The 26,890-nt window shown below is 36.1% G+C and overlaps 1 protein-coding gene across 1 annotated transcript in view; it reads left to right on the top strand.

Moving 5' to 3' along the window:
• ATRNL1 (attractin like 1) overlaps nucleotides 1-26,890 on the top strand; it is a 537,457-nt gene that overhangs the window by 273,717 nt on the left and 236,850 nt on the right. The window contains exon 25 of the mRNA XM_075026472.1: nucleotides 6,269-6,330. Within this exon, the coding sequence (XP_074882573.1) occupies nucleotides 6,269-6,330 (62 nt within the window). The remainder of the gene's footprint in view (nucleotides 1-6,268; nucleotides 6,331-26,890) is intronic.

The following is a 26,890-nucleotide window of genomic DNA, read 5'->3' on the forward strand; positions in this document are numbered from 1 at the left end:
GGGTTTAAGTATGCATAATCAGCACAGTCCAGGCAGTTTAGTTTGGGTTATGTCTGACCTTATTGTATTATGTTTCCAGGTTTAATAATTAGACCATCTACCAAAGTTTTACCACATATTTATTCTAGTTTCTCTTTTTTGTTCATTCTTAATTTATTAACAATGGAAGATGAAAGAATTATATTAACGGAAGTATTTGTTCATTGTCTGAGAGCCCGAGCAGATAGAAGTTTACATTAGTGGATAATGTCATGAAATGGAGCATAGATTAAAATTGCTTTTTACGTACGTTATTTGAATATATGAACCATTTCATGGCTTAGGTTCATGTTTCCTGCAAATGTGGAATTTTGATTTAGTGCACTCCTGTTGTGCCTAATTTTCCCTTTTTTCCTTTTGCTAGATTGGTTTCATTAGAACTGCAGAGACAGCTTCTCAGCACCTATATTTTTTAAACTAAAACACAAAATTCTGAGGCCAGACTTACTATTTCCATATGAAAGATGTCCCTAGGTTAGACTTTAAAGATTGTCTCATTTTTGTGGTGGAACAGATCTTGACCTATTATTCTGTAGGACTGTATTATTGCAGCATGTGACATTCAAGGTGAACATGAAATGGAGCATCTAGAGCAGTGGAAAAAAATCTGTTCCTGCAGACATTAACTTCTGAAGGTTGGAAAAACCCCTGTGTTCAAAAGTTGTTCCTATTTCAACAGAGCTTTCCATCCAACATTATTCAGTGTAAAGTGTATTTCCTACATCATGCATGTAACAAAATCATCAGAAATTAAGAAATAACATACATTGAAATGTTGGTTGCAATGCATCCTTGTATGCAGTGCTCTCCGGCATATTCTGCCGGATATCTGACTTTTGAATCCCCAATTGCTACAAAAGATTTGTCAGCCGTTACAATGCCTTGTCTTCCAAATAGGTCATGTGATGTAAAGATCTTAAGTACTTTCTTAGGGGTTTGTTTTTTTTTTTTAAAAACCGTATTTTTCAAAGACTTGAACATGCCAGAGAAAAAAGATAGACTTATCAGTAATGCTTGTTGGAGCAATCACCACAGCTCATTTATCACCCATCAGCTTTTTCTTCATATACCTTTCTATCTCAAGACTGTGAGCTGGAACATATACGTAACACATTTTGCTTTGGAATCTTTTTATTCTGTACTATAGGATAGTGGACTATAAGGTTGGACATGAAAATTAAATTTTTGAATATTTTAGTTCATCCAGATAAAACTCCAAGCAGAAAAATTCATAGAAAAAGCACCTCTGATAATGGTATTCCTAAAGTTAAGATGGCAAGATGGGTTTTGTATGTAGAAGTTTGTATCTTTTATTAAGCCAGCTGGACACCTGGAAAAGTTAGTCAAACTTTCAGACACACAAGTGCTTCTTCATGTCTGATACAGAAGCATCAGACTTCAAAGCTAAATCCAAGTTGAAAGCAATTGCTCGGAGTTTAATTATAGAGCATTCTGCATAAAAGAGTCACTGCAGTTCTTACCTCTGGGTCCTGCTCCTCACAACTCCTTCACAAGATGAACCTTGAGTCTAGGATACAAAAAACCTTGGCTTTAGCAGAAGCATCGGTTTTATGTCACGTTATAGTTTCCTTGCACATGCTTATCTCTTCATGTTTCACAGGTTATGAACTATCCATGTCTCTCTTTCGTTACAACTTGCCTATCTTACCAACTCTTCTTCCCCCCTCACCTATCCCCTCTACTCTGCAAATAAAACCACACAAGATACATTATATGATCTAATATACTAAAATGAGCAATCTTCCCAACTTTTATTTTGGTTTGAAGTCCTCTGTTCTGAGCATCAGAAAGAACTTGCGTGCTCAAGAACTTGACTCATTTTTATCTTGTGGAAAAAAATATTGCTGCATACAACACTTTCTTGTTATAGATCCTCATAGCTGGAGTTTCACCACCATTAGAATGTCCCAAACTACCCCACAAAAATTCATCTTTTGTCACATTGCTCAAGATAGAGATCATCTAATCATAGGACAGCTTTTATTCTTGATGGAGGTGTCTCACAATTTTATTTTTATTTATTTATTTATTTTTAAATTCACAAAGCTAAGGGAAAGCTCAAACAACTTCTAGGTTTTTCTGTGAACGAGATGTTGAGATTAGACTTTGCCCTACTGGAGTACAAAGCTAGGAATTTCTAAGTCCTGTAATGTTTTTGTTTCAGCAAATTCATTATAGCTTCATAATCTAATAATCATCTGCTAGTAGTTTTTTAGCAGCAAATGACAAAACTTTAGATCAGCTACAAATCAAATGGCATTGGCTGCATTCAAGGGATATTCCACTACTGTAACCAATTTATAAGGAAAAAAAACTGAGTAGTGTTATGAAATAAGACTAAAGATTTTGTTGCATATCTTGAAGCCCTCAGAATATGGTTCTTTTTTTGTTTGGGGTACAGTTTGGGATGTCCTTATGAAAATTATAACTTCTGATTCACCTTAAATTTTCTAATTGATTTATTTTTCTTTGCTGTCAATAGCAGAGTATTTAAAAATAAGCATCCATTTTGTAGATTTTGGCAAAACCTGTCATTATTTATGTTGCAAAACAACAATTTATCTGTAACAGTATTGGATCATAAAGTCACTGAAAGCTTGTAACCCTAGGCAAACAGGGAAAAGAACTGTTGCAGTTCATGAGAAGTTTTCTAGTGGTTTCTGTAAAGGTGGGAAAACTGTCCAATAACATTTATGACAGATAGCTGTCTCTAAGCTTGCCTTTGCAGGGAAGCATAGATCATGAACAGTTACTGAAATACATCTCCTTCTATAGCTGTATCTCTAGCTGCCATATTGATGTCAGTCAGTCCTAACTTCTCTTTTAGAAATCTATTGCTGGTGGATGAAAGAATTGGCATTTGCACCTGAAATTGTATTTCAAGTAATGTTTTATAGTACTATAAGTAATCCTACTTTAATTTTTCAGTGTTAAGCTGTGTAAAGAAGAGGTGTTATTGCTCCTCTTTCTTCAAGAGAAGTAGTTTTATGCTGGAAATATTTGTGTTCACTCATAGAGGCTATCCTTTACATAGAAAATTATTTTCCACATGGCACTTGTTGATTCTATTCTATAGGAAGTGATGGAGATGATATTTATCTTGATCTTCATTTATAGGAGAAGAGAGAGATAATATTTGTGGTTCCATTGGCTTATTAGACATTTTGGTGAAACTGAGGGCTACTTAGGCATGATACAAATTAACAAAAGAGCTATTAATCTCTAGTATCTTTAAGTCCAAAGTGAAAACCTGGGGTTGAAAGAATTTTCCTTGTCATGTCCCTTGTCTATGTAGGCAGAAGAAAAAAGACAATAACATTCATATCTAGATGAAAATCCCATGGAAATAAATCTTTTAAATTGTATTATGGTTCTTTGTGTCAGACTTAGATTCACGACATTTACTTGCTCCTTCATGATCTACATTTAATTAAAGTATGTATTCTTTTTGCTAATATTCTGTATTGAAATTAGTCTAAGATGCATGGTACTGTTTCTTCAAAAAATACTGTAGTTCATCTTTTAAACATGAAGTCTAATGTAATCATTAGAAGATAATGTTTGATTACATTTTGAAATTACTTCTAGGATGGAGCTTTATATTTTACTGTGGTTTTGCTCTAAAGTATGAGTACTTTCAAGAATATCCCATACAACCAAACAAATAAGTTTTACAGACAGAAGTTCTTCCATAGATTTGCAAACATGAACTCCAGCAAAAGAACATCACAATTGTCTTAAGTAGATGATTTAATTAATAGAAGGTGGGAAATGTAAAATCATTCATTTTGTGTCTGTGCAAAAAACGATCTATCCCATCTTGATCTTAGGGATATGCAAATAATTTAATCACTAACAGCCATATAAAATCATTAAATTGTTGTAAATCTGCTTACTTTGTATTTGCTGTGTGTAGAAAAAGAGAAATAAAGGCACTACAATTTCTTAGAAAAATTTGAGGTAAAACTTTCCTGATATGACTTTGATCAGATTGCGGTTTTTGACTGCAGGACTTTCCCTTGACTGTAATTGTTTCTAGACTAACAGTTGCTGTTAATGAATGCTGACACCTTGAATGAAAATGATTGAAGTAATGCAGAATATAAATGCTCCTTCAACAAGTAGCTTTTTAACAGGTCACAAAAGGTGAACTCTGTTCAAACTGGCATGTTTTTTTCTCTTTGTGTTAGTTCATCTCCTGAAGTATGGTATTTGTAAAAAACATTCTGGAAAAGCCAACAGTTAATTTGAATACTAAATATTTTTTGAAGGGAATCCACGCTGCATTTAAAATAAAGATTGAATATAGAGAGCTTTTCCTTTTCATACAAGATATTCTTAAAGAGTTGTTTATGCTTGGGATGAACTTTATATTGGGCCAAAGTAATCTTCAGATCTTTTCTCAGCTTTTATCTTTTCTATGTAAAATAAAGGCTCCATTGGCATTAACAGATACTTTGACAATTATGTCCACTCTATAATTTCTTCAACTCTTCAACTTTTTCCTATTTTTACTCCCTGATTAGGGAGTCTTGATACAATCTCTTCATTTTGATACAGTATTCATCATGACAGTAACCTAAGGTAAAGTTTCTGAGAATTTAAAATTTCTGATTATATGAGACAAATGTGAAAAGATTTGTATATTAAACTTTAGTGAGTCAAAGAGTTCTTTCTCTCTCCTGCTTCATTCCCACGTGGTCTTCAGCTTCATGTCTTTCCACAGGCTCCCAGGCCAAAATGTAGGTTTTGCCCTGATCCAAACACAGCAGTCTACTTAAGCTAGGCACATTTAGATTTCCTCTCTAGAGAGCAGATAGATGATAGCACTCAAGGAGCTTAGTACACTAAATGATATTCTGATTCATTTATCAGGTGTCTTTCCTGATAATTTGGGCTGAGAAATTTGAAATATCTGCTTTCTGTACTGAATTCCAGAGCTCCTAGACTTGTTTGCATTGTTTACAATTGTGCATTATTAGTGAAGACAAAGAAGAAATTACATTTTAGAGGTGTGTGTGCATGGTGGTGCCCTCTATGCTTATTCTTGGAATGATGCAGTTTATATGCTGTTCCTTCCTTAGACTTTAAGTAATCCAACCTATGGTTAGCTGCGTTTAGCTGGCACAATGGACAGTAACACCATTATAATACTAAAGTTTGCATTATAGCTTTGCCTTAAAATAAAATAAAAAAAATTCTTGAGTGTCATGAGTTATCATTTCAAAAGTTCACAAGTCACCTATGAATGGGAATCAGAGTAATTTGGCATAGTTACTAGTGAAGATCAGATCCTCAGTGCACAAAGATCTCTAAAAACAACAATTATTTGAACAGGCTTGGAATATAGTTAGATAAACACTTCGTGCAATTCAAAATATTCTGTATATCTTCGGTTTGATAATTATAAACAATGAAACACTGAACAAGACAGGCACTTAAGGATATTTTTAGATATAACTTAAATATTAAGTACAGTTCTTAACATTAGCAAAAAGTAATTATAATAATAATTATAGGCTCTATTGCATGCAAGTGTGAGTGTGTACCTATGTGTCTATGCTGTCTTAGAGATAATTATTAAATCTTTGTGAAAAATTACGGTAAATAGTTGAACTGATGCATGTTCTAGTGAGGCTGTAAAAATGTAGCCTAAAAGAATGTTTGTTACTTTGTCTTTAAAGTAATTTGCTTTGAAACAGCTTGTTTTATTATGCAGCAGATTTATCTGTTTTTTAAAAATTAACATATGCATTAATTTTAATATGATATAATTAAAATATTTAAAATGTATTAATTTTAAGCACAAGATTTTTTTTGTCATTTCTAAAACCTTGTTTCATTGTTGTAATTAAAATGGAAAAATGCTAATAGTTAAACCAGTTGACTATAAAGAAGACAATTTATATCGATATGATTTCTTAATATTTTGCATGTTGTTTTCATTGTTTATATCAAGCAAGTTTTATGTGGCTATTTCTATTAACTTTACTTCAATAGAAAGCCTATATTCCATTATTTGTATTTTGACACAGGCAAAAGCATGGGATTTAGTTGCTCATCTCACTCACTTCATGGTAAATGCAGGTGTGTGTGCACTAGACTGAAATTACACTTGAAACTAATCACCCGTGGAGCCGTAAAGCCCCAGCCTAAACAGACCTGTTGACTCTGAAAATGTTGTAATTTACTTCTATTTTATTTGCAGATTGCCTTCTCACAGCACAACACTATCATGGATCTGGTGCAGTTCTTTGTCACCTTCTTCAGGTAAATTGCTTTTTCTGTCTTCTGCCTGAAATCATGCTGATTCTTTTCCATCAAACCAACATCTTTACCAGCTTCTTAATCTTAAGAAATGCCTGCAAGGAAGCCTTTAAACTATGTTCTCTCATTTGCACCAGTGGAGGATCCAGGCCATTGCCCTGTAACTACAGGCAGCTGCTGGCATCTCTCATGTATTCAGTGGTACAGTCTTCACACTTCCTTCATAGAGATTAGCTAGACATGTACTGTATATTACAGTGATTAAGAGAAACCAGCTATACTGACTTAAACTAGTAATTTATGTGTGTGAATTTTTTGTAAATTCTTTTAAAGAATTATTAAAAAGGATGGTTCTGTTCAATAGCTTTTTCTTTTTAATAAAGCACCCCAAATCACCACTAATGCTTTTATGATTGAGAGATTAGTTGTGAAAGGCAGTAGGTGATGCATGAGATGTGGTTGTGGCAGCAACGCAGGCCTTGGCTTCAACTGCAAAAGGACAACTGTTCTAGGATCTGAACAAAACTCCACTGAAAGACTTCTTAAAAGTTCAGCTGTCTTATAAAATGTCACACACTCGAATACACATGAATTAGTTATGGTGCTTTGAAATCTTGCCATGAAAGATATTCCCCAATAACCACGAAGCGTATGCAAAATGTGAATGGTGACAGACAAGTATGTTCATCAGACTTTCTGCATTTCTAGAACTGCCATGCATTTATTTTACAAGTTCATAGCTTTTCTGTTCACTTTAATCACTGTGCTCTGAGCAACTGTACCTGAAGAATCAGACTCTTAAATGCTGTGAGCAGACCAACTTTTGTTAATTGCTGTCACCAAAAAGGCGACAGAAATGAGCAGATCCTGAAGTCTTCTGTACCCAATACACTGGCTAATGGAGAGCGGTTTAGTAGCTGATGCAAAGCATCCCATTTCTCCTCAATTCACCACAAAGAGAGCAATAAAATGCTGGTTGCCTAAAGATCGGTCTAGTAGTGTTTGGGGGCTTTGGTGTTTGGTTGTTGGTTTTGTTGGGTTTTTTTTCTGAGAAGCCAGCAAGTTCTAAAAAATGATGACGCTCATGCAAACTTTTAGATGACAAACTCCTACAGAAGAAAGCAAAGTCTGTCCAAGTACAATAGAACAGAGGGGTCCTGTGACAAATAGCAGAGGTAGACTAAAAGCAGTTTATTTCTGCTTTGTGCCCTAATGCAGGCTTAGAAAAGGTGAACTATAGGCTCTTTGGTGGTGAAGCCATCTCTAGAGATATATTGCATTAGCTCTCCTGGTGTGATGGTCTATCTGATATGGTTTATTCTGGGTAAACGCAAACTCACCGTGATCCTGATGTAAGAAGAGATCTCTCTGCCTGAACAGTAAACTAATGGGAAGCCCCCATATAGAGAGAAAGGTGGTAGGATAGCTGGCAGCTATTCTACCGCTGCCTTTGACTGACCCCCAGTCTAATCATATAACCAAGGCTTTCAGCTGGCACTCAGATCATTAGGGGCTTACAGCTGTCTGCAGCATAACATTAATAATCCACCTGAGGAGCCTAGTTGCAGAAATATCTAAAGGAATCAGGAAATGCTGTGAGTAGCGCATTGCAGTAATCCAACCAAGGTACAAAACTTAAGGATAGGGCACCCTCCAAAGGCACATAAAATCAGGCTAAGGTTTGATGGTTATGATGAGAAATAGAGTGTTTATCAAAATATATTTTAGAAACTTGATGTAAGGTTCTATAATACTCTTCTACAACTGGTGTTAAGGTGTCTGTGCACATAGGTAGCATGTCTAGGAGCTGGAGCTCTCATATTGTGGTTCTAAGAAAAAAATAGAAGCAGAAAGAATAGCACACAGTAGATTCACACCTTGCAAAGCACAACCTGAGAGGAAAAGGGAAGGGAGAGGAGGCGAAAGAAGCTTGAGTTGGTTCTGAATTAAACGACTGGTTTTCATAGGTGTTAGAAGTCCATTTATTTTCTTACTACAGAACCAAACCAATCATGCATAATATCACAGCAATACTCCGAATTTGTAACTGCTGCAAGCATAGCATCCTCACTGACATCAGAGCTAGCAAATGGTCAGTCCGTGTAAATGATCCAAAGCAGAAACTGTTGGGTTGTTTGTCACTGGACTAGTAGGTGGAATGTGTTGTAAATAAAAGTAGGAAGAATACTTAGTGTGTCCTTTAAAAAAACAAGACTGAGAAATTTAGAATGAAAAGTTTCCAGTCTAGACACCATTAAAACTTTCAGTAGTTATTCAATTGGATGTTGTTTTTACAGGATCACTAGTCTAAACAAGCTGCAGGATATTTCTGATAGGAAAATGTAGCAATAATTAATTTTTTTTTTCCACAATAGTGGACAGAGTTAGTCATACCTGAAGACAGCATCAATATGTCCTCTCCGAAGTGGTTGATAGTGTTCAAGACTTTATCTGAAAATTTGGTTTCAACAGTTTGTAGCCTAACAAAACTTTTTAAAATAAGGGTTTGTTTGTTTGTTTGTTTGTTGTTTTGTGGTGTTTGGTTTTTTTACTGGATAGGAATGTGGTATATTAAAACAGTGGCAAATTATATTGGTAACAGTAATAACCCAGGCCATGTTTGCTAGGATTGCTGACAGAGACAATAATTGTGTTTAAAGACAAATTTGAATGTGCTTGATAACAAAACTTGTTTGAACCTGCTTTGATAAACGTGTATTTACATTTCTCCTATCTAGTATTACATTTTTCATATTTCTGAACACATGGTACAACACTGTTTATCCTGGCTGCCTAGCCAAACCAGCAAATAGGTTTATTTGACAAGAACATGTTTTTTAACAACCATTCAAAAGTATAGTTTAAAGCTGTTCCTTCACAGGGGTGCGTTTCAGAGTAAAAGATGAAATGCACATTTTACTGCTTGAATCAGAAACATGAAAATAACAAGCTTTCTTAGAATTTTCCCAATATATCAAGATCAACTATTTTAAAAGTATTGTTCTGTAAGGAACTTATTTAAAACTATGCATAATAAAGCACAAAAGCTATGATTAGATCTGTAATTAATGCTTGATCTACCATGATACTGTTGTACATCCTAGAATAGAAAAGTTCTAGAAATACAAGTTCTTTTGAAAAAATAAGCAGAATATTACAGCAACTGTAGTGCTCCAGGCCACGTTACTAATAGTGAAAAAAAGAACCCCTATTTAATTTCATTCTTTTTATTCTGGAAGGTTTCGTTGTATCTACTGGTTCAGTGACCTTTTCTTTAAGAGTAGAAATGTAATCAGATATGTAATATCAGAGTAGTGACAGATTCCTAACAGTCTTCTAGAAACTTTGGCATCTGTGTTGCTTTAGTCAATGCTTTTTAGCTCATGCCTTGAAGACTTTTAGCCATCACACAAACTGAGAAGTGTGTGACTTTTTTTTTTTTTTTCCACCTGCTTTGAAGCAGTACAGATCTCATTAGAAAATTTCACAGGCAGCAAATGTGGATGATCTTTCTTCTTATACTGAAGAAATGCAGTCTCCACAGTTAAAGAAAGTCTATTCCTGTATTACCCTGACCAGTAAAACACTCAATAAGCTAAAGCCTGGCTCTTTTTCCAAACTGTAAGTGATAAAGGAGCTTTCAGTGTTTTCAAATCTTAGGTGAATATATTCTTTTAGCTGAGTAGGTAGCCAGGACATTTTAGGCATTTCATGATGGGATATGAAGTATCTTTAGTTTATGAAAGCATTATTCACTTTTTCTTTAGACCATATTCTATCATGCATAAAATTTGACAATGTTCAATATTTCTTAGTTTTTAGTATATATGATTTGAGCATATCCAGAATTGAGAGCCAAGAAACTCTTGATTTCTAAACCTGGTTTTAAATGAAATTATAGTTAAGAATTTACAACAGTACTCATGCATTTCTCGGAAAAACTATTTGTATCAAGAATCTGCAGCAGGAGTTCTGGTAAGAAATGCGGTTTTGTCTCATAATCAAAAACCAGGGAAACGTGAAATCGATACAGATGACAAAGGCTAGCTATTAGTATTTTTGTCATAGGTAATGTTATGCAACTGCTGCTGTCATAACTATTTTTTTAAAGCCTGTTTCAAATACATAATACCAACCACTAACTAATCAGGTGCTTTCTCTGACTGTACATCTTCTTTATGCTCTCAGAACAATTCCTTCAATTGTCTCTTGTTCAGCTCTTGGGGTGGAGCTGCCAACTGGTGGATTTTATGACTGGCTGGAATGGTGCACTTTCGTCACTTTTATAACGTATCTGCTTACTATTATGAATTGCGGAATCTCCAATTTGTAATAAGTAGGGTGATATTAAGAAATATGGATACTTCAGAAGTTTAAAAATCCTTCTTTTGTGTGTGCTTTAAGAAATTCTATGAAAAATTATGGTCATTTAGGATCAGAGGTGCATTCTTTCTGGCAAATCTTTCTGTGAGCATTTCAAGTGAGAGAAAACAATATTCAAAACATATCCAGTGTTTATTGCAGGAGGAAGGGATGGGCATTTAGGTTAGGATGAGGACTAGCAGCATGAGCTATAGTAGGAATTGCAGCAGATACCGAAGAACCAGATTTATCATCCCCGTATGTATAGCTGTGTGCCAAAATCTCAGAACAGTCACTCCAGTTGTGTTTCACGCAGTGGGAGTGGTTGGCTGCATTTTAGTGGGTTGTATCAGAGCTCCCGAGAGCCTCAGTACCTGAATCTGCTGTTCTGGGTACAAATTTGCAATGAGTGGTTTCCTTCTCTATACTGGCATCCTTTGGTGTGTTTGCCTGGCTTCATGTTTTGTTTTTGTTAAAATAAGAATGATAAACTAATGCTAGATTTTGGCATGCTTAGCTTTGTAAGATCAAATATTAATCTCTGTAAGAGACAAAACACCGTGTGTCAGGATCAGATCACGTCCACCATGGCTGGGTTCTCAGAAAATGCAGAAGCCTTATAAATCTCAATTAGAATATTTTCTGGTAACATGAAAATCAAGTTATCTTAGTGAAATGGATTTTATATTTGGGGCTGGAATAAAATTGATTTTTACTTAGTGATGCATTAAACAGTTTTCACCTCACCTGGAAGCAAATAGTTGTCTGACTTCTACTGGGACAAGCAGGTCTATACTGCAGTGCGCAATCCAAGTTGGGTTTTTTTGGTGTTTAAAATGTTTGTTTTGAATTGTGGAATGTAGTTTTGTGTCTTCCGCTCTCTGAATCACCCAGAAACTTTGTCATCGTTGTAGAGTTATTTGGTATATTCATTTTTCCTGAGAAGGCAGTCACTTGTTATTGGCCTGCAGGCAAAGGAGATTCCCCAGTACCACTGGAGTGGATGCTCTTCAAAACAACAGATGAGTCATTTAATCCCTTGGTGAACAGAACTGTTTTCCATTATTTCATTCTTGTTTTTCTTCTTTCTGTGTTCGTCCTTTGAGTCATTTGAAAGTGCATGTGAGTGCAATTGTGCTTGTCGTACTTTGATTTCAACATACACTGTTCCTCAAAGTAAAAATAGATGCTCAGCTTGATGTCTGAAGGTGGCCTATGTACTTGCTTGATATACAGCAGATCCGGACTTTTCCTTCCTTCAAGTAGGTGCCTTTAAAATTTTGAACTTCTCACTTCCTGTATGTATCAAATCCAGTAGGTGAGAGCTTTTTCACTGTACCTGGTAAAGTGCTTAATTCCAATTTCTGCTCAGTTCATAATAACTAGAAATAAGTTCTGGAGTTGCTTAAGTGCAGAGGGAAGTTGTAGGATGAAAGTTTGGGTGACACTAACAGGTTCTGAAAGATTTCTTTTTTTTCTAGTCTTTTTTAGAGGGAAAAAAAAAAAAAAGAAAATCTTAAATTGCATTCTTCATTATGTATGGTGCTGTAGCCTAGCACTCCAAAAAATATTTTGTTACTACTTCTGCTTTTAGAAAATCTTACTGGAATCAAAGCTGGCACTTATGTAGTAGTGTTCACTGCAGAAGTTTCAGAAGGTGGCACCTGGAATATACTTCCCAAGCCTCCTGAAGAATGTATGTCTTTTTTTGGAGACTCAGTTCTTTGGAGGCCTCCTTATTCTGAGACAGTTCTGTAATGTTCTCCTTTCAGGGATACGTCTTTTTACAGCTGCATTTGTTTCCTAAGAAGCATCACACATAATTCATATTGTGTTTGTGTTTTGATTCCCTACATTTTATATCATATTTTCTTAAATCTGATTAGTCAGTTGTTTTCTTAGACTAAAACGACATCGGTCCTCACAGCTATTTGTCTTCTTGAGTGCTTAATCCTGGTAACTTTTTTATGAAACTCCAGTTCACTGTACTTTAAACAAAAGAACTAGAACAGGTTTTCATCTGTGATAAATGGACTTGAAATTTTGCTTTTGTCATTTTAATTCAAAAGAGAAGCAATTCTGTCATCTTTTGACAAGGTATATGTACCAGTTGCAAAGTTAACTTCAGAAGTTTATTTCCAGATGTAAGTGTATAGTGAAGTGGGACCAAAGCTGATGAAGAAAAATAATAACAAAAAATAAAGGAAGTAAAAAATATTAGGGTTTTCCTTTAGGCAATAATGTCATTGTCCATTATAGCAAGTGACAAGCAGCTTTCTCAAGCACTCTGCCAGTCTGTCTCTGCAGACGCAGTCGATATGGCATGCTGTGGAGTGAGTGACATCGCAGAAATGAGCAATCTGTTTATGGCAGTAGAGAAATATTCAGGGTCCTTGTGTTCAGTTGTAATAAATCACAGAAAGAGAGGAGAGAGTGCTAGACGGTATGTTATGCTGTGGATTTCATAGATACTAAAATATTAAACCTAATTATTACTTTTGAGAAGAGACATCTGAATTCAAAGGAATTCATCTAATGAGCTTTTTTAAATTGAATATTAATAAAAATATTCCAGTAAATTTTCCTGGTACTGAATGAAGCATTTGGTGTGGAAGATTTTGAGATTTTTAATTTATTTATTGGGATTCAAGGGGGGGGGGGGCTACATTTTGTCAATAAGAAGCAAAATTATGGAAACTCTGCTGTGTACTCCAAAACCCGCACTAAAAATTATACATTAAAAAGTAGTTACATCATCTATTTTAATTTTTAAATCTGAATTTCATCTGCATATGTGGCCCAATTGTGTTCTATATCATAATTGGTTTTCTATGCTTTCAATAATTTTTTGTGATTTTTAGGGAAACACTCTACAGTTTCAAAATTATATTTCTTTCCTTACATGTCTTGAATCTCTTCAGTCAAAATTCTAAATACCAGGTTGAGGGGACTCAGGGGCTTTGTATTCTTTATACAGTACAATTACAGAACAATTATGATGCTTCTTTGGCCTGGAAATCTAAAAATCCTTATCCAGTCTTCAAGAAAATTTCATGTTAATAGGGCTTTCAATAAGGAGAGTTATGACTTTTCTACACCTACCACTTCAAATATATTTGCCTCTTTGGAAAAGGCATTGGAAGTGTTACATAATGAAGGGAAAAGTCCTTTAGCAATTTATTAAATTTCTTGATGATATTTGAGACTAATACACTACATAATGCTGACGTGTCTTGGTGACTCTAAATGTATTTTATATTTCTGTGATTTATTAACAAAGGATAACAACTGCACTAGAGAAACAGTGCAGTGAAAGAAAAGAATGAGGGGAAAGCACAAAAAAAATGTCTTGAAATAATGTGAATCTTTTGGTTTGGAAGGCTGCTGAAATGTGGCATTGGCTGGCAGTCCTTTTTCACCAAATTCACTGATTAACCATCTAAATGAGTCTTCCCCCCCCCTTAATTTTAAATCTTAAATTAGCATGAATCAGCAAAATAAAACAATATATTAAATTTCTAATTACTCTTGAAAGTTACTGCAGAAAATATTAAATTCTGTATTTCATAATTTGTCTGAAAATTTAATGGACATAGATTATTTTTGCTTTTTTTAGATCTTTTTTTTTTATATACCACATCACTTGTTGAGAGAAATATAGAGTATTTCACCCATGAAGGGCAAAACCATAAAATTATATGAAATATGAAAGTCTCTTCCATGAGTAAAAGAAACATAATCACACTTTATGGGTGTAATGTTCTATTTATTCTATGGAGATTAATATCAGTTTATGTTAGATTAAGCTCCTTTGATTGTAAATCTTCTTTATTTGCTCCTTCAAAGAGGTGAAAGGAAGAACTGCTGAGAGTTAAAGTTCATATCTATAGCTTTATTGTGTAATATATTTCAGAGTCCTTTTAAATGGTTCACTTTAGTTTGATACTGTATTGGCAGAATGAAATGTGAATGTTGGTCTTCTGGATAGCGTCCTGATGAACACTATATCCATTTTTCCTTTGTAGTTGTATATAAAGGCTGTTAGCGTAATTGATCATTCATTCATACTTTACTATAGTAGCTTCTGGTATGGCTTGTGGTATATTTAATAGGAAAAGACAGCTTTATGTATATATACATGAATTATATATGTAGGAAAATAGAAATATAAAATATGTATGTGTGCATTTATGCATTGTATAGTTACTTTTTAATAATTATTTTATTTACTAAAGTTACTTACCCCCCCCCCCCTTCACGTTCTCTATAATATTTCGGCGCATGCACATAATGGAAAAAATCAGTACTTTTTTTTTCATAATCATTTTTCTGCAAATAACAAATTCCTCATTCAAACACATTTCTTTCTTCCTTACCTTCAAGAAGTATTTTGATGTTTCATTGCACAGCAAAGACCAATAAACCCAGGCTTTGTAGAGGCAGTTGTCAGAGATGATTTTAAACTATTATAGGAGTTTATGCCTCAGGAGAGGAAGGATTAAGTTGGTTTTCTACATTCAATATATACTAATAAATGATTTTACATGGATGTGGTAGCTCTTCTTACTAATAAACTAATATGTATTATATTGATATTTCATTGAAGCTGCTTACTTTAAAATATAATTTATGTAAAATGCAGTTGATACTTCAATCTCCATATTTTCAGTTATGCATTCAGAGCTTAAACTGCAAAGCTTTATTAATACCATTATTGAAGATTTAGTTTACTGTTTTACTTAATTTTGCTCTTCTTCCTCAACAAAATTATTTTGGTTACATTACTAATAATTTTAAATGTGCTCCCCTAGAGCCTTATAGCATGCTTTTGGCAGTATACTGGTTTTTTTTAGGCTCATTTCCCTTTCATATATTTCTCTTAACTTCTGTAGAGCAGTCCAAATGTTCTGTGCCACAATAACATCCAGTGGTCCTGTGGAAACCAGTCAGAAAGGTCCACAGCAGAAGGTTGCTACTTTAATTTGCCCATGACCTCTATTTTGGCTCCTCTGCAATGCTGCAAATCTCCACTGCCAAAACCAGTCTCTAAACAGAAAGGCTGCTACTGTCAAAAACATTTACCGAGGTCAATGGGCCACCTAAAGGCAACAAGCATCTTTTACTACAATAAATGTTCATTACTTCCAAAACAAGTTGCACCCTCCATGCAAAAGAGCTGGAGCACTTCAGCCTGTGCATCTAATCCTTTGTTTATAATCTGTTGTATACACAGGCATGCGTTGTGCTACTAAGTGTCGGTGTTTGGGTGAATCAGTCCATGAACACGTACCCTGAGTACTGTGCTGCCCCACACAGTACAGGTGTTCTGGGTAGAAGTACTTGAGTAGAGGCAGCTCACAGACTTTTCTTTGATTTTTGTTGTTGTTATTTATATTGCTATGTATCTAAGCAGTAAAACAATCACATCCTATAACTCAATTCTTCTCCCATAATACCTACTTTTTTAAATTTTTATATATTTAAAATATATATGCACATTTATTTCACACAAGTATACTTAAATTTTTTTTGAGTGGAGTCACAGCATACATATATAAGTGGTCCAGGTGGCTGTGGTGCAAACTTGTCAGATATTTTGGAAAGTAGTGTCACTGGGATAATTGAGACTCACCTTGTGGAAGTAATAGTGAGCTTGGATCACACATGTCATTACTCACTTTTTGATTGTTTTTTGGCTGGGCAGCTAGAGATGGCCTGGTGGTTAGTGAGAATTCCTCAAAAAAGGAAAAAAAGGTACGAACTATGCAACAGAATCCAGCTGCAATGGATCAATGGTATCATCTCATGATCACAGTCAGGTTAGAGTTGTTCAGGAAGCACCTAAGAGGTAGTGCTACCTTTGTGGAGTTGCTGTAAATTGTTTGATTTGGGATTTCAGAAGATTAAGCATATAGCCGTACAGGAGGTGATTTCTCAAAGGGGCTTTACTTTGAATACTTTTTAAGATATAGCTGTAACACAGGTCATACGCTAAAGGAAATGATGCTTGGATCAGATACCGCTGAGGATATGAAATTCCATGCCCACCTGAGTACTACTGATTCAAAAATATTATGTCAGTTCAGAGATTTAAACACTATTTGCCATTTAGAAAAAAAATGTGCTTAAGAATTTTTGCTCATGTCTGAGTGTGTCTCCTGCAGTGGCCAGTGTGGTGACGTAGTTATGTGATGTCTTTAAAGCTAGGCTGCACCTCAGATTTTAGTAGGGCTCTTTTCTTTAAAATAAGTTACAATATCCCTATGTTTTCCAAGTATTTTTCTCAATTAGACCAGGGAATAAGATCCTTTCTGAGGAATTCTTTTACAATCTTCCTGCCATAGTCAATAATAGTCCTCCAAGATAGATATAAATTTTCATCTTCATAGCCATCTACTCTGTGGGAGATGAAATTCTGTAGAAAGATCTGCTACGCTGATGTGCCAAACTTCTCTTTGCTTCATAAAAACATCTAATCTCTGATTCTAACATAGAGAAAAACAGGAATTTATTATGTGGGAGTAGAGTTCCCCCCAGCCCATTTTCTCTGAAAATATTTCATTTATAGAGCTCAGGATCATCAATGATCAATGTCTCCTCTGCCAGGGAAGAGAATGTGTTGACATATACTTTCTGAACTGAATTTTTACTCAACAGCCCAAGTACTCTGTCCATGGCTCCATCTCAGCCTTCCTTCTTCCTTTTATTTTATTCTAAGTGAGATAAGTGCCAGTTAAATCTGTTTCCAAGCAGAAATATTCAGTTTGTGTGTGATTCCAAGAGACAGATGTTATGAAAATAAGAATTGTAGTATTTTCCTACACCAGGAGTAGGAAATTCTTTAGAAGTGGTCTCCTGTTCTCCTCAGTTGGAAGGACTGCTCTGATACTAGGTGGAAGTCTTCACAAAGGTTTGATGTTTCCTTGGGGTATAACCTGAGTCTGCACTGATGATACTTGATAGACGTTGGACTGGCATGGAAGAACACTATGTTGAAATGCAGGAATCTAAAATCATTGAAACCTATTCTTTTGGGTTTCCTTTTTTTTTCTTTTTTAAATACATGTTAAAAACTCAAATAAATAGAAAAGTTTATACCATTTAACAGTTGAGTTTATTCTAAGATCTGATCCCTATTGTATACACTGTCAGCCTTTTCTCACCTTAGAATAACTATGTATTAGTGTTTTCTATACCTGCAGAGCTGTTCATGGCAATTACTTTGCTGTGTGAACTGCAGAAATGTGTATACAGACTTTCTATTGCCATCTTTAAGAATTTTTGAATATATTAAAGAAAAATGCTTTCAGTTGACTCTCCATATATGAATGGGTTTTTTAATCCATGAGCTAAGATATTTCCATTATGCTCTTGTAATGGTTTTAAATCTTCATTTAAAACCTTGGTCAGTAACTTTATAGATGACATCTCTGTGCAGATGCTATTCCTGTTAATCAACCATGACACAGTAAAACAATTCTAATGTGGGTATTCTTTACCTTGCATTCTTACCAAACATAGGGTTCTGACTGGGAGGACCAGACTAATAGAAGGCCATATATATATATTTTTAACTGTTACTCTGTTTTTTTATAAGGTTGGTAGCTGTGGACATGTGAGAAGTGAATTTTAGGGGCAATTATGTGACTTTCATGAGACACTTCATGCAAGATTTACTTATGGGAATATATAGATTTTCAGGACTGCATCCAAAAATAGCATTTTAATCTCTGTCATCTGGATAAGTAGAATTATCCATGTAATTAGTTTCAAATGAACTTGAAAGGTGTTGCTTAACTTGTGTGAATTCCATTTGAGACACAAATAAATAAATACAAATTTGCATTTAAATGATTTTTGGTAATACTTGAAGTTTTAAATACCATTTACTTCATATTCAGACATTTCTTTCTCTTTCCAGTTCAGAAAGCAAGAACTGATGGCTTGAACCCTTTGTATGGTTTTAAGATTAGAAGGTTCACAGCTGAGTTAAATTTCCCTTGCATTCCTTTAATTCATGGAGAAACTGTGGGGGAAAAGTTGGAGCTCAGGAGCTATTGCGTTGTTAAAACAGGGGCAGGAAAAATCTGTCATGGAATGGGGCATAGATCTAGGCTGATGTAAGAGGAAAACAGCCCTGCTGGTTCATGGAGCTGCTGGTACTGGTAGTATTTCTCACGACCAGTAAGAAAAAGAGAGGGACATTCCTGAATCACCTAGATGGTAGTGGTGGGTTCGTAGGCAGTGTGTTTCACTGGCTGTGGTAGCCAGAGCTTTCTTAGACCTGGAAACAAGCACTACTGGCTGATATGCCTTGGCTCCACAGGGTCAGCCAGGATTTATTACCCTGATCCCACACACTGTGTTACCATGGTCTGGAAGCTGCATGCCCTACTCTGTTGTTAGCCAAGACTACATTCCTCTTAAGTCTTCACACATTTTAATTTGGAACCGTAACACTTCATTCCTGGAATCATTCTGAATTGCTAATCATTGAAATACTCCTACTTATAGCAGTGTTTGTAAAACTGTGTGATTCAGAGCAATTTAATTAATCATTAAAAACATAAAAAATTTTATACTGTTCTCATACGTATCAGACTCCTAATATTATGTTTACAGTGCTTTGTACTTCAGATAATCCAGTTGAAATCTTTGGAGCTGCTTGTCATGTGTATATTAGTTAACACAAGGAAGGATGGCTGAAGCTAGCACATCATAATCATAAACACAATGTTCTTGTCAAGTACAATGAGAGAAATCAATTGCTGTGACAATAATTGCTATTTGGAGTCATGGTTTTAGAAAAATAATTGTTCAACTATTTTCATTTTAGAATTGTGCTTGCTTTATAACATATCAATTAAAATGTGCTCTATTTGCCAATAAAAACATGGTAAATAATACGTCAGAAAAACAGTTCTTAGAAAAAGAGTATACATTCTCTCTTAGGAAACTTTTGCAATATTAATTTTAAAAAAATTAACTGGGATATAAGACTTGTTTTCTTTATATGTATCTACGTTAAAAAGATTTTTGTCTTTTTTTTTTTTTTTTATTACTGAATACTCTTATTTTTTGTTCATGTTTAAAAATGCCGTAGTTAGTATGAAGGAGAAACATTAATACAGTGTGGGGCCACTGTTAAGATTGCTGTTTAGTGCAGTGTACATTTTTGTGCTCTTGGCAAAGAAGGTGAGACCAATGGGCAAGAGGTTTGTGGATCTAGAGGGATATTTAACTATTGCCTCACACAGCACAGCAAGTTTCAAGTAATTAAGCAATAGTCACCTTGATGGCCCAACTCCTATTTTCAAAAAAAGACTTGGGAGGAGCTTTTAAAATATGCGTAAGTATGCATGTGGGCAGTCAGTGAGACTGCTGTGCACCTAAATGACTTCATGAAAGCAATCTTTGGGTGCTTATGTCTCTATTAGTAAGCAGTGTGGACAAGTAGGAGATCATCTGTTGAGTAAAACGGTGCTGAGGACGTGACGTCCACACTATATGCTTCTTGTCATTGTTTCACTTTGGACTAGCTCTAATTTAGTTCCATGGACCGAAAGCCCATTTGTGTCTGGAGTGTACATTGCACATCTTCCAGGTCAGCTTCTCCATCATGAGCTCCGAGATTGCTCCACAGTATGAGCACAACAGTGGTGACAATTAGGGAATTTGTCCAAAAGCCTACTCCAGATCCACACTAAACAAGCAATGCAGGCATTCCCCTAGGAATTTAAGGACATGTCTGCCACATATTTGAGCATGGTGACAGCATAACCGTGTTAGTGTGATGCTGTAGTCAAGCTAACAGACCATCGGTTTTCTTGTGAGATGTTAGAATAGTCTTGACAAACTGTGCTGGCACAGATATGCTGCTCCCGAGGTGGGTTTAACTGCTGATAGCTTAGGGATTCTGCACCGTGCTCAGCTGTGTGCTGCTGCTGTGCTTTGTCCCCTGTCATAAGATGAGTAAATGTGATGGGCGCTCGAAGTAGAATCCTGCACAATTTTTAATTTTAATAGAATTAAAAATATACTAGATTTAAGGTAAAGTTTGAAAAAGTGCTTGCTTTCATCCAATATGGAAATTTATACTGAATTATTATGCAAATCAGTGGCTTAAGTAAAATCATAGAAACAACAATTATTCATGCATGAATGTTTACATACCTTTTCAGACATTTTAATTTCTCTTTGCATGTTAAATAATCAGAGAATGAGAAAAGAAATAGCAAAGGATGGAACACTTTGTTTTGTTCTGTTTACCTTCCATTTACAATATTGGTCCTTAAAATATTTATATTTAATTCATGAAATAGTTCCTTTTACATCACTGCAAAAATAAGTAAATTATTTCATTTTAATGCAAGTACTGTTTTGATACAGTATGTAGCTTACTTATAGGCATTAATATGTAATGAAAAAAAAGGAATTCTATAGGGTGTTTATAATGCATTTATAGAGCTAAAGGCACCAATGTGTCTTTAATTCATCTAGTCCAACCACACCGACCATTACATTTCACAGATTTTCCCCTGTATTTATCCCTGTAATTTGAGTTCTTTAAAGACCTACAGGTTTTGTTTTAATTTGCACATACCAAGCAGCAACACATCCACTAATTCCCTTTATGGTTTTCCATCTGCCTCCTAAATGCACACACAGAAAATAATTTCTCAGTTATGGAAAACATTGCCCTCTCGCTCCTCAGCCAGGTCTGTGAACTGCACTAAATAAGTCTAAAGATAACCTCTGTAAGTTAAAAATTTACTCTGTATATTGCAAAAATAGTTATGCAGGCAGTAATTGTTCCTTGCGGTTTTCCTTTTCTGTGCTCTATTAAATCAGTAATTGTATTTTCATGCTACCCAGAGCTCTTCTGGGAAGATCATCTGTCTCCCTAGACCTTACTGCTAGACCCTGTTGTTCTGCAGACCTTCCTTGCCCACTTTCCTCTGCTGCATTGGACATAAACTAGTTATGTTCAAGGCTTCTTCCTCTTCAGTTCATCCATTCTCTTATTGTTTATTGTCTCCTACTTAATACTAAGACGATAACTTCCAATCAGCCTGTGATACGCGCTACGGGTGATGAATTGCTTTTTTCCAAGCGTGCTTTTTTAGTGTTTTCTCCTATTTTGTTCCACAAGGTTTGAAGGGGCAACTGTGCAAAGCTATGTCATTATTTTCTGGCAGATCATTTCTTTGTTCTAGAGAATACGAAGTCCTGATAACACTTGGGCTGCTGTGGCTTTAAGTGTGTCTTAGCGTGATAATTGTCTTATTGGGAAGATTTACATTCATAAGTGCAGAAAGTCATTCCCTCTGTACTCTGTGTCAGCATTTCGTAAGCCATCTGCATTGCAAAGGCATCTATCTGTTTATTCGGTTGTCATTCAGAGTCTCAACTAAAGAGTCAGAAATGGTGGACCAATAATCTATGACCACCTGGATGAGTCTGTGTAAGCACAATTATTTTTCGTACTTTCTGTTTACCATCCATCCATTTGCTGTATCTTAGATTATCTGGTCATTGCAGCATAGTCAAATCTTTTTTCAGTATATGTAACATTATTTTATGATACAGAAAGTAAATCATAATAATGTCTGAATTTAATTCAAATGTGTCTGCTTCCAGCCATTGTTTCTTACCATGTTTTTTTGTGCTAGATGAATGAGAGCCTTGGTATTTTCTCCCCATGGAAACTTGTATACACTTGTCATGGTTTAAACCCAGCTGGTAACAAAGCACCATGCAGCTGCTCGCTCACTCCTCGCCCCAGCCATGGTGGGATGAGAAAATATAAAGGCTCATGGGTTGAGACAAGGACTAGGGAGGGATCACTCACCACTTATAGTCATGGGCAAAAGACAGGCTCAACTTGGGGAAGAAACAAAACCAATTTAATTTACTACTAATCAAATCAAAACAAGGATGTTGGGAAGTAAAACCAAACCTTAGAACGCGTTCCCCCCACCCCTCCCTCCTTCCCGGGCACAACTCCACTCCTGATTTTCTCTACCTTCTCCCCCCCAGTGGTGCAGGGGGACGGGGAATGGGGGTTGGGGTCAGTTCATCACACGTTGTCTCTGCCGCTCCTTCCTCCTCTGGGGGAGGACTCCTCACTCTTCCCCTGCTCCAGCGTGGGGTCCCTCCCATGGGAGACAGTCCTCCACGAACTTCTCCAACGTGAGTCCTTCCCGCAGGCTGTAGTTCTTCACGAACTGCTCCAGCGTGGGTCCCTTCTGTGGGCTGCAGTCCTTCAGGCACAGACTGCTCCAGCATGGGCTTTCCCACAGAGTGGCGGCCATCTCGGGGGGCATCCCCCTGCTCCGGCGTGGGCTCCTCTCTCCCCGGGCTGCAGGTGGGCATCTGCTCCCCTCCACGGGCTGGGGGGGGACAGCCTGCCGCCTCACCGCGGGCTGCAGGGGCATCCCCTCCTCCCCCGCTCCTCCTCCCCACCTTCCTCACTGACCTTGGTATCTGCAGAGGGGTTCCTCACATTCCAATCTCCCCCCACTCACTGCAGGTTCCTCTTCTTAAATCTGTTCTCCCAGAGGCGCTACTGCCATCGCTGATGGGCTTGGCCTGGGCCAGTGGTGTGTGTCCGACTTGGAGCTGGGGAAGCTTCCAGCAGCTTCTCACAGGCGCCACCCCTGTGGCCTCTGCCCCACTACGAAAACCCCACCACACAAACCCATAACAACACTGTAGGCAAGTCACCACTTGGTCTTTTTGAAAAGTGAAATGGTTGAGCTTGTTAAATCACTGTCAGTAAAGGATTTTCTCCAACCTTTGAATATTTGTTGTGATTCTTCTCTCTGTTCTCTCCATGTTTCCAACCTCCTTTAAAAAAATGCAAATACCAGAATTTCAAGAACATGTCTGATAGTATCTGCTTTGGCAATATCTTGTAGAGTGATAAATTCATCTCAAGTGCTGCTTACTACTGTGCACCTGAGTATTTAAGGTTGTTTTAACCCTTTTTGTTTCATCATCCCAGCAGTGATTCATACTGAGTTGGTCATTCACGCTGATCTTTAAATTATTTTGGGAATTGCTTCATTCCAATGGGAATATATATCCTTTGCTCTGTAAACGAGGCCTGGATTTCTTGTCCTTGTACATACAACTTAGCAGTGATTGTGTTTAAAAAAAAATAAAAATTTGCTGAAATAGGTACAATTGACCAATTGGCATACTGAATAATTTCTTTGTCCTCCTTACCATTAACCTTTTTTTCTTCAGTCTTTGTGTCATGCATAGACCTGTCAGATATTATATATTATCCTCATCAAAACTGACTGGATCTGATACTCTGGGAACCTTGCAAACCTGACTAGAAATTTCCCTTTCTGATGTTCGTCCCCTTCTGACAATTTATTTTTTAGCTGTCAGCTGGCCAATTTTTAATTCATTTATTTTGCACTGCACTCTGTTTTGCCACACTATTTGTGATTGTGCTTTCTTTTCTTATATCTCTGTCACAAGAAGGAGCTAAGAAGTATGCTGGGGGATTGGAGAGCATCCGTCTATACTTGTCCTGCTGTTATACTGTTTCCCTGTGGTGTTAATGTCTTTATCACGTCTCACTTCAACTTTGTTTCAAAACTGAAGAGAGCTTATTTCTACTGCCATTCTATTCCCCTAGCCAAGTTGACTGTACTCCTTTATACCTTTTAAGTTCAACTTAGTGTTTGTGAGATGAGGTCATGGTTGCTTCAAGATACAGACATCCTATAGATTTATGCACTGGCATCCCAATGCTTTCTGTTTTGTTCTTTATTGCTTTTCTAATCTCTCCTAACATCCTATTTGCTGTTTTGACAGCCACTAAGCATTCAGTTGATATGTTCAAAGAACTATCTGCAATGACTTCAAGGCCATTTTCTTGAGTGGTAATTGCTAATTTAGAACCTATCATTGTGTATTTGTAGCTAGAGAGTTGTTTGGTTGGGTTTTTTTTTTCTTTTTCTTGTGCACATTGCCTTCAGTTCATTGGCGCTGAATTTTATTCTCTTATTTTATTGCTGAGTCACTCAATATTGTGAGATCCTTTGGAATCAGCTTTAATTTTTATTGCCCTAAATAAACCAAGGCTATTATCTCACCACAGCCTGGAACCAGGTTAGTTTGATAAAATTTATTTTCCATGTCTTTCTTCTCTTCGTTAACATGAATTTTAAAATTTCTTTTCCTTCTGATTATTTCTACTAAAAAAAAAAACAAAACAGAGAAGAAAGTCAAATAGTTCATGTTTACTTGCCAAGGAAAGATCATACAAAAGCATTAAGTAAACATTTCACGTTGTCAATGCTGTAATTTCCAATGATTGATATTATTTTATGGGTGTGTCTTTGAAACACTTATTTCTGATTTTGACTTTGCACATAAACTAAATGATGTTTTGACTGATGACAGGAAAGTTCAATGTGTGACCCAGCTTCATTGGTGTACAGACCACAGAAGCAATTTGTCTGAAGTTTTTCAGCCAGAACTCTCAAGTTTTTCTCTTCTACTAGCTTAAGAGAATTGTTCAAGAAATTAGTAAATGTGAAGGAGAGAATTTTCTGAGGAAAGTGATTCTGTTCCTGCTCATAATGAAGCAGTTGCACAGTGCAAGGCTGTCTTAGTTTATTGTGTCCAGCTCTCTTGAATGTATTAATCTTTTTCAAATTCTAGGAGGTTTGAGTTCATCATTTTAAACAGAGTTGCTGATATTTTCCTAATTTAGTTTTTTTGGAAGGAGGAGAAAAGTAAGTGAAATGGCTTACCCTTACTTCATGCACAGCATGCTAATTTATAGCAACTTGTCAGTACTCTGATGTTGCCCCTAAGCATCTGTTGCAGTTACTAGCTAGACAGTACCTTATGTGGTAGGGATAACTTTTCTGGGAAACAGTATTTGTAAGCAGCTATTGGTTTAAAAAGTTTAAAAGATGTTGCTGCAAAACTGGATTTATCCTGATGGTCAGTGGGGGTTTTTTGTCCTGGTTTTCCCTAGACACCAAATATAAATTCACAGTCATCTTGTACTCACTTTCAAAGGAGACTGGAGAAAGGGAGACAGCTAAAGACAAATTTTAAAAAGTGAAATCAGTGCATCAACTGGAGTGATGCATTAAACAAAATGGTGAATGTTCTCTGATGATCAGTTTCTGTCATAACATTCTTTGTGCTCCTTAGATATTTTGTTGTGAAAAACTCTTAAGAGAAACTCTTCTAGTAAGAAATACTGTGCTAATAAAATGGTGTATCAATTAAAATGTTCTTACTGTGTTAGTTCCTTTCAGCAAAGACCCATGTAGAAAGATGATTTACGCTGAGATTCATTAAAGTGTAAGGTTGAGATTTCTCTTCTGAATTCCCTAAGGTTCTTGAACCAGCACTTGCCCTCTCACATCCTTTTATTACAGATCGTTGACTCTTCCAACAATTTTCTATTGGCAGAGCGGTTCTTAAATATGCTGAACTGTTCTGATCCATTGATCAGAACCAATCAAAATTAAAAGTGCCTTTTTTTTTTAAGGATCTGTGCCAAGAACCAATAAAAGCTCAATGCAGTATTTAAAATGGCCCTACAAGGAGAGAGAGAGTATATATCTTCGTTTCCATAAAAATCCCTAAGTCCCAAAGAGCATTAAAAAACTGCTAAAAAAATGCTGGTGGTTGACATTGGCTGTTAAGAGGAAAGTCAAACTGTGCATCTAGAAACAGATCCTTTAACCATTTTTTCCTTTCAGGCTCAGAACCATCAGCCTTCTTGGAGCTAAACAGACAGAATTAAGCTCTTAAGTAAAAACCCAAGCTGTTAATTTTAATTGAGCATTCTATGCCCAAAGCACTTTATATATTTGGTACTTTTCTCTTTCAAACTTGGCCTCACTCTGGCAGGCTTTCTCAAGGGTGTTCAAAGAAGAAATTGGTAAAAAAGAATTTTTAAAGCTTACAGTGAAAAGAGTTTTAAGCAAATAAGATGCTAATAGAAAGCCATATTGATTTGTATTGCTTTAACTATCAAGGAAAGCTTGTGTTATGGAGACTGACTTTTGAACATACTTAGAGCAATGGTACTTTTTGTTGTCAAATATTCAGTGGTATAGCTGATTCTGTTGCTTGCAGACGAAGGAATGATTGGGTGCTTTCATTCCATTACCATAATAGTGACATTAAACTACGGTTGCCATAAACAGGTTTC

This window comes from Buteo buteo, chromosome 4 (genome assembly GCF_964188355.1).
Source record: "Buteo buteo chromosome 4, bButBut1.hap1.1, whole genome shotgun sequence".
Lineage (NCBI taxonomy): Eukaryota > Metazoa > Chordata > Aves > Accipitriformes > Accipitridae > Buteo > Buteo buteo.